Source organism: Petaurus breviceps, unplaced genomic scaffold, assembly GCF_028583685.1.
Source record: "Petaurus breviceps papuanus isolate PSGF00001 unplaced genomic scaffold, PetGlider_PUasm1.0 470, whole genome shotgun sequence".
Classification (NCBI taxonomy): domain Eukaryota; kingdom Metazoa; phylum Chordata; class Mammalia; order Diprotodontia; family Petauridae; genus Petaurus; species Petaurus breviceps.
The window spans coordinates 5,935,088-5,953,925 of NW_027186350.1; the positions used below are offsets into that span (position 1 = coordinate 5,935,088).

Here is an 18,838-nt window from a genome sequence, read left to right on the forward strand (position 1 = left end):
TTCCTTCCTTCCTTCCTTCCTTCCTCCCTTCCTTTCTTCCTTTCTTTCTTCCATCCTTCCTTCCATCCTTCTTTCCTTCCTTTGCCACACAGGTTACCAGTAAATGAAAGAAATAAGATATGAATGTAGGTCCAGAGCCAGTTCTCTTTCACACTTATTACTCTGTCTCTATGTATCTACTTCCTCACTTCCATTGCAATTTGATTTGAAACCTCTTTATTCATCCGAAATCATTCTCTATAAGTTTACCAACAATCATTTACTTGTCAAATCCAATGACCTGGTTTTTTCCTAAAGCATGGATCTGACTATATCATTCTACCACGTGTGTCCCTACCACCCTTAGGATCAAAGACAAATTCCTCTCTTTGGCATTTAAGGCTCTTAATATTCCAGTTCCCTACTCTGCTTCACAAACTCCTTGATCCAGACAAATTGTCTTTCTGTTCCTTACACATAACACTCCATGTCTCATTTCTATTATTTTATATAGGTTGTTGTTCCCCATGACTTGAGAGCACTGCCTTCTCAACTATGCTTTTTAAAATCCCTGTTATGCTTCAAAGCTCCAGACAAATGCCACCTTCGATAGACCCACACCACCATCTTTTCCTTTAAAGACTGTGTCTCATCTCACCTAGACTGCACAGGTGGGTATCACTCATGGGTCAAATCCCGCTACTGATTTGACTTTCTCCATTTCTGGCCTGGGCTGATTTGCCCCTTTTTTAGGCAAACTGGTGACCTTTTGTTCCCAGGAGCTAACCTAATTAATACTAAACTTAGTTGAAACTCTCAATTGGCACTGTCCACTGCAATTCAGAGATCTCTAGCTTAAGATTCATCAGCCTCAGCTTCCCCTATAGCTGGCATTAGAGGTATATACCACCACACCCAGTTATAGCAGGTCTTTCCTAATCCCCCAGATGTTAGTGCTTCCCTCCAAAATTATGTTGCTTTTATATGTTTATTTTGCATATACTTCTATAATATCAGTTTCAATAGATACATACAAGTTGTCACTTCTAATAGAATGTAAATTACTTGAGGGTAAGGGCTATTTCTTTCTTTATATCCTTAGTACCTTGCACAATTAGCAGCACATAGTAGGTATTATTAATATTTGAGTGATTGTTTGCCTTATCCTTCCCAGTCTCCTTGACCCCCTTGACTTCGTTGACTATCCCTCCTGCTGGTTACTCTTTCTGTCTTGAGTTTTCATGATAGTGCTTCTTAATTCTCATTAGATCCTTTTCCATCTGCTTTCCTCCTTCATGTCCTGGTCCCTAAGCATCACTATGTCCCCGGGCTCTTTCCTGGGATTTTATCTCTCCTCTCCCTTGCCCCTCTTGGTGATCATTTCATAATTTCCCCCCAAATAGCAGTATCATTTCTATGGACATGACCCTCCATTCTACATTTATAGACCTCATTTCTCCCCTAATCCTACCTTTGTCACTCTCTGCTATACACCTTTACATATTTTTCCCATAAGTACTTCAAAATTATTTTTGTTCAGCTGTTTTTCAGCTGTATTTGACTGTGACACCATTTGGGATTTTCTTAGCAAAGATGCTGGAGTGGTTTGTCATTTCTTTCTCCGGTTCATGTTAAGATGAGGAATTGAGGTGAATAGGGTTAAATGACTTGCCCAAGGTCACACAGCTAGTAAGTGTCTGAGGCCAGATTTGAATTCACAAAGAGGACTGTTGTAAAGAAGGGCTTCCAACAGGTGCTAAGGCTCATCAAAGCTTCTCAAAGGCCTAACTTGTATATAAAGAAAAGCTGAGATTTTTCTATTTATCTATCTCCAGGTCATCTACTTCCTAGACCGATGTTGGAGTTACTTCTCCTGCCTTTGCTTCCAGATTCCCTCTCTCTTACTTTTGTCAACTAATATCCCTTCTTTACTAATGTCACTCTTAGACCTCCTGCTCCATCCACACAGCATGGTAGCCAGCCTACTCTGATCATTCTTTTCCTTTTATCTCTTCATTATTATAACTATTACTCACATTCTTTTTCCATCAATGCACATACACACAGACACATTCAACATTTCACCCAACACCAAATTTCTTCACTGGATGTAAGGCTCCCTTCTCCACACCCCCAGGAAAATTTAGAAATCTAGAAATAGGCCAGAGAATGAACTATTACCATAAAGGAAAAACCATTTAGTCTTGGAAACATTTATATTTGAAATATATGTATTTTAAAAGAAAAGCAATTGAACTTTACCGAAGTAAACACTATTTAATATGTCTATATCATCATAATATGGGGAATGGGAGAGAAATAGAGACTAAGAAGGCCTGAAAATATCCTTAAATTACCAAGTACTGATTTTTCAAAGAGACTTTTGTCTTTTCTTCTTTCAATTTTTGCTTAACTTGCTGCCTCCCTCTGTCTTATGGTTTACTACATTTTTTCACTATTTCCCTTGAATTTTTTATACTTTTCCATTCCATTTAGCAGCCATTAAGCACAATACATGAAAGTTTAGATTTGCACAGTAGATAAATTGAAGAGACCAGAGTATGGTGATTATCAGAGTAGACAAAAATCCAGCATAGGGTTTCTTAAATAGTGAACTACTTTGGTGCATTTGCAATATGACTCAATTTATTAAAAAAGACATGCAATGTTCCTATTCGCTCATATGTAACACATCTATTACATAAAATGAGGTTTACCTGTAGTACACAGTCTTGCATATACCTAGCACTCAATAAACATTTAATAATAACTGTGAAATGGGTAATAGCCAAGCAGCTCTTGCCTACACTGTCTGAGAACTAATTGACTCAATCCCTCATTTATTTTTACACCTTTCAGCACTTTCCAGGCCAAGCTAAGTCAAATAGGCCTCCCATGGGAACAATCTAGTTCGACATAGTTCTAAGAAGAGGAGAGCTGCCTCAAGATTTTAGAGCCCTTGTTTTCATGGTAGCTGTTTAAACAAGACCTTAACGAAACTCCTTTCGTCCCATCAATTAGACAAAAGATATTTTCCCTATTACCCAAAGGCTGTAGTAATGGGAAGATTCTGGTCAATCCAATCCAACATAATCCAACAGGCCTTGAAGTGTGTGTGTTCAGGATACAGGGAGGAAACCAAAAACATTGCCTTCCCTTAACAAGATGACATGGTTACATTCTACTGGAAAAGCATGAGTTGGTAGCACTTGATGGCAGAAATAACATACAAACAGCCATATATGTGTGATAGTTTAAAGAGAAGGGAGAGTGGCTAAAAAAAGTAGTTCAATTTAGCTAAAATGTTGATTGTGATGAAGGAAGCAATGTGCAATAAACCTGGAAAGGTAAACTGGAGTCAGATTGCAAAGCAACTTTAGTTGTTAAGCTAAAACTTCTTTTTTTTAACCTGGAGGCACTTGGGAGCCAATGAAGAGGGAGAGACATGGTCAGACTTGTTCTTTGAGAACAGTTGGAGGCTAAGTGGAGAAAAGATTGAACAGAAAAGAGAATGGAAACAGGGAGATTAGGAAGCTATTGCACAATAATCCAGGGATGAGGCCATGAGGACTTGAATTAGGATGATATCCATATGAGTAAAGTGGTGAAGATTGACGAGATAGAGATACTGTGGAGGTAGTTTTAACAAGACTTGGCAACAATGAAATTTGGACCTGGAAAACAGGAACTATGCCCAGAAAGTTAACAAACTTCGCATACTTTTTGACCTAGCTATATCAAAGAAAGAGGAAAAGGACAAATATGTACAAAATATTTACAGCATTTCTCTTGTTGGTAGCCAAAAACTTGAAATTATATTGGGGAATGGCTAAAAAAATTATGGCTAATAATAATAGCATTTATATGGTGATTCAAGGCTTACAAAACATTATTTATCTATATGAGTGTAACGGAACATTATTCTGCATTAAAAAATGATAAAAAGGAACTGATTTTCACTTTCCCAAAAGAAAGAGGGAAGATATTTGTTGTTGTTTGTTTTGAATTTTCAAAGATGACCAATGACACACAGGAAGGTGATATCTTAACTTGCAAGTGAATTGGATTTAAGTGAAGCAGGGCTGTGTAAAGTCACCAGCTTCATTCTCTCCTCTGGAGCGATCTGGGTTGAACTGATGGAGAATGAAGTGAATAGAAAAATTAATGCAGTGATTACTACATTGTTGAGAGAAAAACCACTTTGAAAGCTCTCTGAGCAACATATCCATTCATCACAAGTCCAAAAGAATGAAGATAAAATATAGCAATTACTTCCTTACGGAGAAGTGGTGAACTTAAAATGCAGAGAGATATACATTGTGAGACATGGCTAATGTGGTCATTTGTTTTGACAAATCATGTAGGAATGTATTGAGGGATTTATTTTATTTTTTAACAAAATTTCCACAGTGGCATAAGTAGTAGTAGGAGAGATAGAGTATTAAAAAATACTTATTACTTGAAAAATATAAATAAAAAAAGAAAAGAAAACTCCTATTAAGAGATGGAGAAGAAGGAGGAATCTAGGAGTACCTGGAGGTTGAAGACTTGAATGACTAGAAGAATGAAGTGTCCTCAAAATAAACAGGGATGTGTGAAAACAGGATGGGATTGAGGGGATAGTGATTTACATTTTGGACACAATGAATATGCTATGACTAATATACTTAGCCAGAAACATCCAAAAGACTACTTGTAATGTAAGAGTAGAGCTCAGGAAAGAGACCATTGTTGGATATGAGAATCACCTGCATAGAGAAGATAATTGAACCCATAGCAGCTGATGAGTTCATCTACAAAAATAGAAAGGCATGGAGAGAGAGAAGAAGGGTTAGGTCTAGGTCATAACCTGGGGATAACCATGGTGAGCGGAAATTCTCCAGCAAAGGAGACTGAGTTGAATGAGATTCAAAGTCAGATAACAAGATGTTAAAAAGTAAGCGAAAAGAGAAGAAATGGAGTTGTGGGGATGAGTAAAGTTTCATAGGAATGGAAAGCAGTTTTAAATGCAGTAATAATAATAATAATTACTAGAACCCATGTAGTGCTTTAAGGTTTGTAAATTTCTTTACATGTTATTTCCTTTTATCTCACAAAAACTCTAAAAGGTGTATGTTATTATTATCCCCATCCTACAGATGAGGAAATCGAGGCACAGGGAGGTTAAGTGTTTTGCCCAGAGTCACATCATCCTGGCTGAGACAGGATTTAAACTTAGGACTTCAAGATTCCAGGTGCCACTTAGCTGCTCAGGTAACAAGTATAATGCTATTATTAATCCAGAATTCTAGGGAGTTAGAAAATATTCAACATAAAAATATATGAAATGTGTCAAATTAAGAATCAAATATCTTAAACAGCATCTTCCCTTTCTGCTAATTTCAAAGGGAGAGGTATAGAAAGAGTAGGAATACTGGGCTCTTATATCAAAAAGAGAGTCCTGAAGTAACTAGAAGATGCTCCATCATCCAAATGACATAAATAGACTTATACACAATGTTAGAGAACGCACTAGAAGGGAAAAATAAGTATTAATTGGTCCCTGAGGAAGTGATAAAGTGAAAATATAGACAACATACCTACTAACAGCTAATAATTCTCCCCTAGCTCAAGGGGATAAAGATGATTCTGGACATTTGACCTAATCATTTCCAAAACAGTTTTATATTATCTGATTTAAAGGTTCTTTCAGACCCCCCTCAGGTTCTAATAAAAACTTTCATGTGGAGATAGATGGGATAAAGAATTTCTTATCATGTTCAATCAAATTATATTCTCAATGGGGAGTCAAAGACTCAGCATGATTCAGTCAATGGTGCGTTTTTATACCATGTTTACTAAAAGGACACGAACAAATGGGCCACATTTACCAACACCAGGCTTTTTTATAACCATTGCTGACAGGCTACATCTGGTGAAATGTCTAGCTAAGTCTAGCTGGTAATGCTACTGAGGGTTAAGGAAAAAATTCAACTCAGAAGGATTTTAGGGTGACATATCATATTGTTCCTTGGTCACAAAAAATGGAAACAATACAATTTGAAAGGCCAACTCTGAGTATGAAGCATTTGTTATTTTTTAGCCTTTAATCTTCCTTGAATAACAAAAGAAGTCAATCCCTTCAAGTACTCACCTGTATCTTGGACTTGGAATTCATATAAAACCCATGAAATTTCATTTACCTCCACTTGCCATGAAGATTTCCTACAAAATCATGTAGGAAATAAACATGGTTTGATCAACTATCAGTGGACCCGATGAAGATGTAACAATGTGCCAACATCTGGCCTGTAAAGATGTGCCAACAAAACTGCTAATGTTCTTAGCATAAGGAAGAGGTCCCTTTCCCAACACTGACCCCTGATGTCACCTGAGTCTTGCAAGATTCATTCTTGATAGCCCCAAGATACCACAATCTGAAGAGTGAAGGACCTTCCTGGCAGTGCCACAGGCCATTAGTGAAAAAGGCATGCTCATAAACCAAATGTTGGCAGCAGTTTTATCTTCAGCATGTTTTCATGATGGCTATCTATCTTGGTTTTTTGGTTTGTCATTTAAAAAAGTACTGGGCACGATAAACTGACCCCAGAAAGATTGAAATACTATTGTGGCTAGGTATGCTGTTAGCCTCTCCTAGGGGGTCAGACAGTATGAGTGGCAGCAAGTAGAAGTGCCTAATCTCCCTGCTCAGCTGCCAGGTGTCTGCAAAGCATGATGTCTCTGCTTCTTTTGTCTCCTGGGTTTATTCTTTCCTGATCTTGGATGAATGGTCCAGAGACCAGGTTATAACCTAATGATCTCCAAAAGGTCAGAGGAGCCATCAGAGATCCAGCAATCAGAATTAGTAGCACAGTCTGCCAGTAGCCACAGTGGTTGAATACACAGAGGAGACAGGCCTGAAGAGCTAATTGCTTGACCCAGGTTAGGACTGAACCAACCCAGAAGTCAAAGCACCATGTCTTAGAAGCAAGGGAATGACTTATTCATCAGCTACGAAACACCCAGAAGCGATCTCAGTGAGGGCACTTAAGAAGAGAGAAAAGGACTAAAGAATTCCCTGTCTAAGCATCACCCCCAATCATGTATGTACATTCCCTACATATGTGTCTTACTACCTATGTGTTTCAAGTTTGAGCCTTTTCTCTCCAGGATCTTTGTGTATACACAGGGTGTCCCAAAGTTCTTAGCTAAACTTCACATTTTAATAGTTAAAGTTAAAATCAAACTGCAATAAGAACTTTGGAACACCCTGTCTAGGTAGGATGGAGAATATGCACAGGGTTGAGGCAGGGGAAAATGTTTTTATACCAACCTATTTCCCTAGGCAGAGTGGGCTCCCAGCTGGGGAGGGTCAACTGATGTCAGCTGGTTGACTAATAGTGAGGAGCACCTGGGAAGGGTACTTGTGAATGACAGTATTAGAAACACCAACCTCTCAAGGGTTATTCCTCATATCTTGAGAGGAAAGATAGGATGCTCTCTATGGAACTGTCATGCCAATGGGAGAGAGTTGGGGAGAACAAGTCCACAGTAGGGGCTTGTGAAACAAAGGGAAAAACAGTGTATCCAAAGCTTTTGCTTTCTGTACTCAGTGGTTTTAGGATAGAAAGAGTCTCACCATATCCGTAGACTTTAATGTAATATTCACATGATTCCCTTATGTTATTTGTTAACTTTTGCTTTGGAATTTCCTACAGGGTTGATTATATTCAATAAGAAACCATTATGTTTGTCTGTGTGCATGTGTCTGTATGTGTTTGTGTACCTCTCTGTGTGTGTGAAATAACCTGAACCCAGATTGAGAGGAAAGAAGGGAACCCAGAACAATATCTATAGCAATTTTTAAGAATAGTATTATGTCATAATGGAAAGCATAGTTGAATACAATAGCTCTAGATTACAGTGGTGTATCAGACAGCTCAGAGCCATGAAGGGTACCATGATGAATTATTCCAACCTAGATATCCAATGATGGGGAAAGAATCTGACATGAGGTACAGATAGCATTTATGTTATGGAAACTTATCACTGGTTATGCCAGGATTCTAGGATAAGCACTGAATTATGGGTCTTTAGCTGGGGCAAAAATTCTAGCCCATTTGTATGGGGTGAGTGAGCAGAAATAATGGAGCCCCAGCAGGACAGCAAGGACCCCACTCAACACAACCTGCATGATTTCTTACCTTTCTAGAGTACAGCCTCTATCATACCTCACAATACTCCCAATACGAAGTCACTGTCGTTTATTTGTTTTCTGTCTTGTAGGAGCTGATCTCAGGTGAAAGTGACCAAGCTCAGAAGTTGCCTTGCTATAGTGAAAGCAGGGGACCCAGCTGTCAAAAGCAACCACGCAGGCTGCTCCCACTGTGGTCTGCTTTGGTGGGGGAAGTCCTGGCATCCCAATATAATCCAGCCCATTTTGTGAGGGGAGAATACTGTCGGCATGCCCACAGACCTATGTATCACCTGCTCACCATTCACCCATCATATGTGGCATTCCAGAGGAAACAGTGGATTGGCCTTCTCTCGTCTCCTCCTACTTGGGGTATACTGCTACACCAACAACCAAGGACACTTGGAACAGAAACACAAAGAAGCACAATTTGGATCAGAATCACCCCCACCATTCATTGTTCTAGGCCCTCAGCCCAGTCACCAGCCTCCAACCCACTGCTACCTTGTCCTGCATTTCTCACTGTTTCTGAAATTCTACACCATTCAATTCACATTTTTGAAACCCAGCCCTTCCTCCACCCTCTGATTTCATCTTACTTCACACTCTTACCTATTTAGCATATTGGATTGGTAGATTCTTTTCTCATGGGTGTTGTAGCAGCTGCTCTTAGGCTCAGGGATGAAGCTGTGTTCAGAGAGCATGTCAGAAGCGGCCGTAGTGATTATGGCGATCCCATCCCTCACCCTGGCAGGAAGGCCATAATCCCACTCATCATATGAAACAGAGATGAGCCCAGTGGGGAACTCTGAGGGCACAGTGTCTGTATCCCCTGCCACTAGGCTAGGTACAATCCATGTATAGCCATAGCCAGTTAGCCCTACAGAGTTAGCCACTTCAAAGATATAGGTAGCTTCTTCCTTAGTACAGTAAAGAAGGATGATGGGGCTTTGAAGCTTCTTCAGCTGGTTCTGGATCTTGGAATCGCCATCGTCTAAGGACATGTCAAGCAGGAGGACCTCCTCTAACTCCCAACCCACAAAGCTGTTTTCAATGGTGCTGCGAACTTTGTTGACAAAGTCTTGGTATCCAGGGAAGTAGGTGGTGACAATAGAAAAGATGTACCAATCATACTCCTCCATGATGTTGAGCATTACAGAAGCTTGCTGTTCAATTGATGGGCCAAATTGGAAGAACATGGAGGAATCATCCTAAATGGGGCAAAAAAGAAAGAGAGAAATCAAATAAAAGAAATCAACATCAAGTTTTGAGTCAGGCATGGCAAGGGAGAAAGAGAAAAGTCAGGGTGGCAGAAGGTGGAGAAATAAGAGAGTCTTGTCCAAAACCCTTTTATACCATGTCTTTAAGACTAGGTACAGTTAGATTCAAAAATATATTAAAGACACCCACACATGATAAAACTTTACCATCCTGAGACAATATAATACTTCTTAAAAACAAACTTTGATATTTCATCTAAATTTGAAATAATCCAAAATGTCTTTTAACAAGCCTACTACCATTGCTTATCTAAAATATTTTTGAAAATAGATGGTCATTGTGGTAGAACTGATCTGATAACATTTCCTGAACCCTAGCCCACATCCCTTATGAGTTGCAATAAAAGAAGGAAAGGGAAGACATCATGCCCTACACCATACATATAGTGTGATATCCTGGTCACTTGAAAGGTTCTTCTAGCAGGGAGAATGCTGTACCAAGCTTTCATTAGTTTGTGGGAGCCAATTGTTAAATTTTCAGTGTGAACATTTACACTTTGGAAATACACAAATGCTTCAAAGAGGGGCTTGTTTATTAATTTGTTGCTTTCTAGACTTAAAAAAAGCAATGGAAAAGATGTTAAGAATACAGTTTGTCATGATTATTTCATGAGTACATTTTTTTTCAGTCAATTGTTAAACATTTACAAGAACTGCCAAGTTTAAGTAGCTGCCACCAAACAAATGGTGCATTGGTCCCATGATTAGTGGACTAGGTTGCACAGTGGATAGAGTGCCAGGGCTGGATTCAGGAAAACTCATCTTCCTGAGTTCAAATCTGGCTTCAGACACATACTAGCTGTCTGACCCTGGGCAAGTCACTTAACCCTGTTTGCCTCAGTGTCCTCATATGTAAAACGAGCCAGAGAAGGAAACAGCAAGCCACTCCAGAATCTTTGCCAAGAAAACACCAAAGGGATTCATGAAACGTCAGACAGAACTGAAAAAATATCTCAACAACAACACTAAATTCACATTATTTAGGTATAGATTTCTCAGAGAAGCAAAAGCAAATGCATGATCTACTTATCAGCACATCCTCTACAAAGTCTGTAATAACTTCGTGGGACATAACACAGATTGTATCTACTCTGTATTTTCTACTTACAGCAAGGCTAGAAATAGTAAACTGTTGGGGGGGGGGGCTAGGTAGCTCAGTGAATAGAGCATCAGTCCTGGTGTCAGGAGGACCTGAGTTCAAATGTGACCTCAGACGCTTAACACTAACTAACCGTGTCACCTTGGGCAAGTCACTTAAACCCAATTGTCCTCCCTTCCCCCCCTTCAAAAAGCAAAAAAAAAAAAAATAGTAAACAGTTGTTGTTCAATCATTCGCTTGTGTACAACTCTTTATGACCCCAGGGACCATGGCACAGCAATTCAATTTATATGGTTTTCTTGGCAAAGATACTCAAGTGGTTTGCCATTTCCTTCTCCAGGGAATTAAGGCAAACAAGGTTAAATGACTTAAACTGTTAAATGACACAGCTGGCGTCTGAGGTCACATTTGAATTCAGGTCTTCCCAACTCCAGACCCTGTGCTCCATCCACTGAACCATTTAACTGTTTCTAGTGAACACCTAGATACCACCAATTAAATACCTTTGTCAACATAATCAATTATTATCTAACTGCTTATTGGCATTTGCTTTGTATCAACCACAGAGTTACCCTGACTACCTTTTTCCCTCTCAGATTTGAGCATTCATTATTCAGTCTCTTTCAGTGAGGAAGAGAGGCTCCTTTTAATTTTACCTGCACAAGCTGAACTTGGCACACTGCTTGAAAATCTTGGGCCCCAACTATTATCTCTGCCTCTTTCTGTGATGCTGAAAGAATATGAGGTTTCATTGGTGTGGATACCACTTCAACTAATCACAGAACTCTATAAGCTCTACTCAGCCATCTTCATGAGATGCTGATAAATGCCTAACAAGGGATATCCTTCAGTGATCAGATTCTCTGAGCCTAGCTAGGATGACCCTTGGATATAAGACATATGGTCCATAACCCAGATGGAAGGAAGGGAGGCAAGAAGGAAGAAAGGAAGAATTTATTAAGCAACTAATATGTGCCAGGAACTGTGCTAGTCATTTTACAAATATTAGCTCATTTGTTCCTCATTGTGACCCTGGGCACCAGAAACCTAAGACATGTTTACTATTGTTATTACCTCTTTATGGTTGAGGAAACTGAGACAGACATAGAGGGTTAAAAGTGACTTGTCCTGGGGTGCCTAGGTGGCGGCAGTGAATAGAGCACTGGCCTTGGAGTCAGGATCCGGCCTCAGACACTTAACACACACACACACACACACACACACACACACACACACAAACACAATAGCCCTGTGACCTTGGGCAAGTCACTTAACCCCAATTGCCCTCCAAAAAAAGGTAAAACATAAATAAATAAAAGTGACTTGCCCAGGGCCACACAACCAAGAAGTATCTGAGGCTGCCTTCAAACTTAGGTCTTCCTGACCTTAGGTGCATGATCTATCCAGCTATGTATACAACCTTGCTGCCTCAGTTAGGAGGTACACACTTGCAGTCTTCCAAAGCTTATTCGCTGTTGGCATAACCTTTGAGTCATTACCTTTTTGTGAAAAAGCATAAGACTAGGACTCACTGGAAAAAAAATCTAAATCCACATAACTATGGTCTCAATATGACTTCTCTATAAGACCATGTTCATCTTTCTTGCTCAATGTTTTATTTATATCCTCTCTCAGTTCAGATTTGTCCTCCCCTCTCCCATGTCCCTCTAGTACTCAGAAACTTTTAATGACTCCCTACTGACTATAGCCAAGACAATTTCCTTAGCCTTGTATATAAAGGCCTCCATCATTTCACTCTAACCTAACTTTCCAGTATTATTTCACATTGCTCTATTGATTACCAACTATTACTTGGTCTCTGTCTCTCATTCACGAACACGCTCGCACACACACACACACTCACTCACCTTTGTGATTTAAGCTGTCTATCCTCAATGCCTAGAGTGCATGCCCTCCTCATCTCTGGGTGTTAAAATCCTTCCCTTCCCTTAAGACCTTCCACCAATGCACAACAGCAATTGTTCAGCAACTTTTAATATTAGAGCAATTCCTGGGTCACTGGGAGATTGAATGACTTGGTCAGAGCCACACAACCAGTATGTGTTTAAGGCAGGAGTTTAACTCAATTCTTCCTTACTGTGAGACTGCCTCTCTGTTCCCAGTGCCACATTACCTCCCTATTAAGTTGCAAAGGGAAGCAAAAGTTGGCATAACACAACAATATTCAGTAATAAACTAATGACTAATAAACTTAGACCCCACTCAAATATGCATCTGATTAAGATTAGTGTTCTATGTCACTGATCACCTCTCATCCTGTCAATATCAGCCTATAATTGTTGGTAATAACATCAAAGGAAGATTATTTGAAAGCTCAAAGGTTAAGAAAACTAATAAAGGCCTCAAACATTTTGGTACTAATAATCATCTTTATGATCATGCTAAAGACTCAAATCTGAAGAGATGCATATCAGGTCACAATCATTTATTAAATATTTACTGTGTCCCAGAGACTGTGCTAAGCATACAAGAAAAAAAAATAGTCCTTGCCCTAAGGAACTTACACTCTAAAGGAAGTATATAATATTATGTTATCCTACAATTTTGTAGGAAAAACTATACTAAAAAATTAGCATTTGATTTTTTCCTTTGATCTAAGAATTTGTATGCAGTTGCAATTGGAAATTCAATTTTGTGAAAGATAAATTTAAACTCATTTTCATGAGTTTTCATTTCATTTTCAAGTTGAAGTCCCAATCAGATTGTTTTTCACCATTCATCATAAAACATAATGCTCCATTTTTAAGTAGATTTGCTTTTCATGGCCTTTTTCTATTATCTGTTATGTTGAAATTGGGAGGAGTTTCTGTGTTTAAATGCAATGGGACACACAGTAAGAAGCAATGAATATGAATTATTAGAGAAACATAGGAAGAAATCTGAATTGATACAAAAAGTAAGGAGAGAAATATTTACAATTACCTCAATAATGAAAATAATAACAATTAAAAGATAAATGAACTCATAATGACATGACCAGTCTTGGTATCAGAAAAGCAATAGTGAAATGTGTTTCTTTCCTCTCAGTATGGAAATGGAAAACTAAAGGTAAAGAATGTTTCATATACTGCCAGATGTGATCAATTTGTTTACTGGTTCTGCTTAAAAGTTTTTCTTTATTAAAAATAAGGGCTCAGCCTTCCATCTCTTATTTGCAAATTTGGGGACTGACTGTGGAATAGCATATGCACTGTCAGACTCAGTTGATGAGCTGGTTGGTTTTTCTGAACTGTCTTCTGTTAAAAAGAAAGGTGTACACTGATGAAATCGATTATCAATTTTTTCTATTAGGTAACTAACTGACTACACTTCCCCTAACTCCTTCTCATTCTCAGAAGAAACTTCAAGGAAGATAGTGAATTGGAAAGATAGAGAGTCCATAAGGAGGTACCTATGAAATTTCTAGTTGGTAAAGTGGAATAAACTTTAATTCTTTGAAAGATTTATTTAGATCCATGTGTATTGTCCGTTCCTGTTTTAGATTGTAAATATTTAATATCATTAGCTTGGATGAAATAAAGCAGACCATTTGAATATTGTTTTGGAAAAATTAAAAGAAATTAATATATAAAAATAAACTAATATATTATATTATACTTAGTTTGCATCATGCCTTTAAAGTAGATTATGGAAATTTTTGCAGTAAAAGAAGTTGAAGCCTTATTAAATATCTTCAAGGAAGGTTATCCTAGAGACCACGTTCCTCATTTGAAATCATTCTTGTGGCTTTGACTTTTGCTTTCCAGTTTTTCCCTTTTTAAAGACAAATTTAAAATCATGTTCCTTTAAAGCATTAGCTAACAGCTTTTGTTCCTGTTTCCTGGAGGTGCGATTTAATCAGCTCTTTTCCTAATACAAATGCATCTTGATTCACATTTTTAAAATTCCTCAAAGCTGAGAAATAGATCACAGAATCCCAGAAGTGGTGAGTTGGGACAGATCTTCACTACCATTTAGTCCAAACCGAACCAAAGGAATCTTCATTATAACATGTCCATTGAGTGGTGGACTACATTTAAGGTTCTCCAAGGAAGAGGCATCTACTGCCTCTAGAGATAGCCCAATTCATTCTGAACAGCCCTTGGAGTCACAAAGTCTTTCCTGACTTCAGGCCTCTACAAATCATACCCATTTCTCCTGGTTCTTCCCTTAAGCACCAAACAGAACAAGCCAAAATTCACTTCCTCAAGACATTCCTTCAAATACTGAAAGATGGTTTATCACATCCCCCCACCCCTGAATTTTCTCATTTTCAGATCAAAAATGCCCAGGTGCTTCAAGTAAGCCCCTTATGTTATATACTCAAGACCCTTCATCATATTGGTAGCCTTTCTCTTACTATTCTTCAGGAGAATATAGTGGTACTATCATCTTGCTATTCCTGAAGGATCTCTTTTTTATTTTTTTTTTTGTCTTTATTAATTTGTTTGTTTACTTTTAGTTTACAAGATTCAGTTCCACAACTCCTTGAGTTTCAAATTTTCTTTCCCCTCTCTCCTGGAGGATCTCTTAATGTAGCTGATATACACACTACCTGCCATATTACATTGCTGACTCATATTGAACTTATGGTTCACTAAGATCCATGGATTGTTTTTATTTTATTTTCTAATTCAGTATTATTTTCAACTCTGAATTCTATCCCTCCTATTTCCCCCTATTGCTGTTGAGAAAGCATGTGCTAGGCACTATGCTAAATTCTATTTGATCTCTCAGCAACCCTGAGAGGTAGTTGCCATTATTATCCCTATTTTATAAATGAGGAAACTGAAACAAACAGAGGTTTAGTGACTTGCCCAAGGACAAACAGCTAGTAATTTTCTGAGGCCACATTTGAACTAAGGTCTCCCTGACTCCTGGCCCAGAATTCTGTCCACTGTGCCACCTATCTGCCTCAACAAAACCTATTACAAATATATATATTTAGTTGAACAAAAATCTCTACATTAGATACGTAAAAAAAGACTTACTCTTCGAGTCCATTACCTCTCTATTTAGTGTTGGGCAGCATGTTTCATCATCAGTCCTCAGGAATTGGAGTTGGTATGAGACCAACTTCTCCTTTACTCAGACATGCAGTTGTTTTTCTGTCATTTTTCAGTTATGGCCAACTCTTTGTGACCCCATTTGTGGTTTTCTTGGCAAAGATACTGGAATGGTTAGCCATTTCCTTCTCCAGCTCATTTTACTAATGCAAAAACTGGGGCAAACAGGGCTAAGCTACTTGCCAAGGTCACAGAGCTAATAAATGTCTGGAGCCAGATTTGAACTCATGGTGCTGAGTCTTCCTGACTCCAGGTACATCACTCTATCCACTGCACCACCTAGCTGCCCCAGACTCAAAGTACTGAGTCATTATTGTCTCCATCAATGAGGACAACCTTATGCGAATACTGCCAGCATGAAACCTAGGTGGCACATATTTAATTCCATCTTATTAGAGTCAGCCCAATGTTCTAGTTTGTGAAGCTCCTTTTGGATTCTGATTTTGTCATCTACGATTCACATTGTGTCCCAGCTTTGCTTCCTCTGTAAATGTGATGATCGTGCCCTCTATACTTTTATTCAAGTCATTGATAAAAATGTTCAACTCCCCAGGACCAAGAACAGATTCCCTAGCATATTCTACTGGAGAATTCCTCCAAGGCTGATGTTGAACCATTCAATCATTGAGTTTGTCCCTTTGACCAATTATAAATTTAACTCCTTGTATCATTTAATCTGCATTTCTCCAACTTCTCCACAAGAACAGTATGAGAAACTGAATAAAAAATCTTGCTAAAACTTAAATCATCTCTATCCACAACATTCTCTTCTTTTCTAGTTTAGTAATCCTTTAAAAAAAGAAACAAGGTTAATCTTATATGATCTGCTCTAGATAAAGCCATGCTAATTCTCTGTAAACATTGCTTCCCTTTTTAGATGTTTGCCAAATGTTTCTTTGATGAGCTTTTCTAGAATTTTCCCAGGATTCAAAGTCAAGCTCATTGACCAATAATGCACAATCTCTGTTTTTTTTTCTCATATTTGAAAATGAAGGTTTTAGTCTTGGGTGACACCATAATGTTTTAAAACAAGAATCATCTTTGGTATTTTTCTTATTAATTTCCATGTATTGTTTTATTGAGATAATTACTTTTGTTGATAGAGGGAAAATGCCTAGAGTACATAAAGTTCTCTTAGAAGAAAGTTTGTTGAATTGAACTGTCGGTTCATATATATTTTTGATTTTCCCTCTTCTTCTATTTTGTAAATTCCATTTAAATAACTAGGAAAGGATTTAAATTAAAATGATGCTGTTATTTTCTTATAAGGATATATCACTGTTAAGATTGTGATTGAAATCTATATTGTAGGAAAATTGGCAACAGTTTGGCAGAAACTAGGCATAGACTAGCAGCTCACACCATATACCAAAATAAGGTCAAAATGATCAAATAATCTAGAGGTAAAGGGTGACATCATAATTAAATTAGGGGAATATGGAAAATTTTACCTCTAAGATCTATGAATAAGGGAAGCATTCATGATAAAGTGAGATAAGATCACAGGAAGTAAAATTGGTAATTTTGATTACATGAAATTAAAAATATTTTGCAAAAACAAAATCAATGAAGCCTAAATTTAAAGGAAAGCAAGAAGCAAGAATAAATTTTTGCAGAAAGTTTCTCTAATAAAGGCTTCCTTTCTCAAATATATAGGGAACTGAGTCAAATTTGTTTTAAAAAAGAGAGATTTATCAATTGATTAATGGACAAAGGGTATGAACAGACAGTTTTCAGAAGAAATCAAAGCTATCAATAGTCACATAAAAAATCTCTAAATCACTATTGGCTAAATAAATGCAAATTAAAACAACTCTGAGGTACCATCACACACCTATCAGATTGGCTAACATAAAAATAAAGAAAAAGGATATATGTTGGAAAGGACATGGAAAAATAGAAACACTAATGAACTATTGGTGGAGGTGTGAACTGATCCAACATTTCTGGAGAACAGTTTGGAACTATGTGTAGCCCTTGAACCAACAATACCACTATAACCAAAAGAGATCAAAGAAAAGGGATGAAAGACCTATATGTACAAAAATATTTACATAGCTCCTTTTTAAAGTGGCAAAGAATTGCAAATTAAGGGGATTCTTATCAACTAGAGAATAATTGAATAAGTTGTGGTATATAATTGTGATAGAATACTATTGTGGTATAAAAAATGACAAGCAGGATAGTTTTAGAAAAAAATCCTGGAAAGACGTATATGAACTGATGCAAAATGAAGTGAATAGAACTAGGTAAACACAGTAACAGCAATATTGTAACAATGATCAACTAAAATTCTTATCTACTCTGATTAATATAATGATCCAAGAACCATTCCAAAAAACCCATGATGAAAAATTCTATCCCCCACCAGAGAGAGAATTGAAGAATTCTGAGTACAAATTGAAGCATACTTTTTTTTCACCTTCTTTATGTTTCTTGCTTTTATTATTTGAGGTTTTTTTTTCAATATGGCTAATAAGGAAATATATTTTTTATGACCACACATAAAAGTGATATCATATTACTTGCCTTCTCGACATGTGAGGGAGGGTGGAGGAAAAGAATTTAGAATTCGATTTTTAATAAATATTTTAAAAATTCATATTTTTTAAAAGTTAGTAAGCTCCTTGAGGGCAGGGACTAACATTCACTCTCTTGTTTGTATCCCCAATACTTAGCACAGTGCCTGGCACATAGTAGGTACTTAATAAATGCTTGTTGAATTAAATTGAATGACAGTCATCTAACTTCTCACCTATATAATGAAGATAATAATACCTATAGTGTCATAGTGGAGTTTGTTGTAAGGATCAAATATTGCACTTAAACTATTTGTAAAGTTTAAAATGTGCTTAATAAAAAAAGAACTAGTGGGGCAGAGAGGTGGTGCAGTGAATAGAGCACCAGCCCTGGAACCAGGAGGACCTGAGTTCAAATCTGACCTCAGATACTTAACACTTACTAGCCATGTGACCTTGGGCAAGTCACTTAACCCCAATTGCCCTGACTTCCCCTCTCCAAAAAGCAAAAAAAAAGAACTAGCAACTACTCAACATGAGTTTATTAAGTATCTACTAGGTTCAAGGCATTGTGCTTGGTGTTGGGAATGCACATACAAAAGTCAGAAATTCTCTGTACTCAAAGAATTTATTATATCTTACTAAGTGATATAGCATGTCTATAGATAAGTAATCTGTAATAAGAATGTAAATTTTAAAGATCTTCCCTGCCCCTAGGCTAA

General features: G+C 37.6%; 1 protein-coding gene across 3 annotated transcripts in view; it reads right to left on the minus strand.

Annotated features, from left to right (window-relative positions):
* GRIN2B (glutamate ionotropic receptor NMDA type subunit 2B) overlaps window positions 1-18,838 on the minus strand; it is a 663,246-nt gene that overhangs the window by 279,550 nt on the left and 364,858 nt on the right. For 2 of the 3 annotated variants that reach the window (XM_069101530.1, XM_069101531.1), the window contains exon 4: window positions 8,765-9,363. In XM_069101530.1, coding sequence (XP_068957631.1) covers window positions 8,765-9,363 — 599 coding nt within the window. Of the gene's footprint in view, window positions 1-8,760; window positions 9,364-18,838 lie in introns of those variants that run through there. The other variant, XM_069101532.1, reaches the window with a different exon arrangement.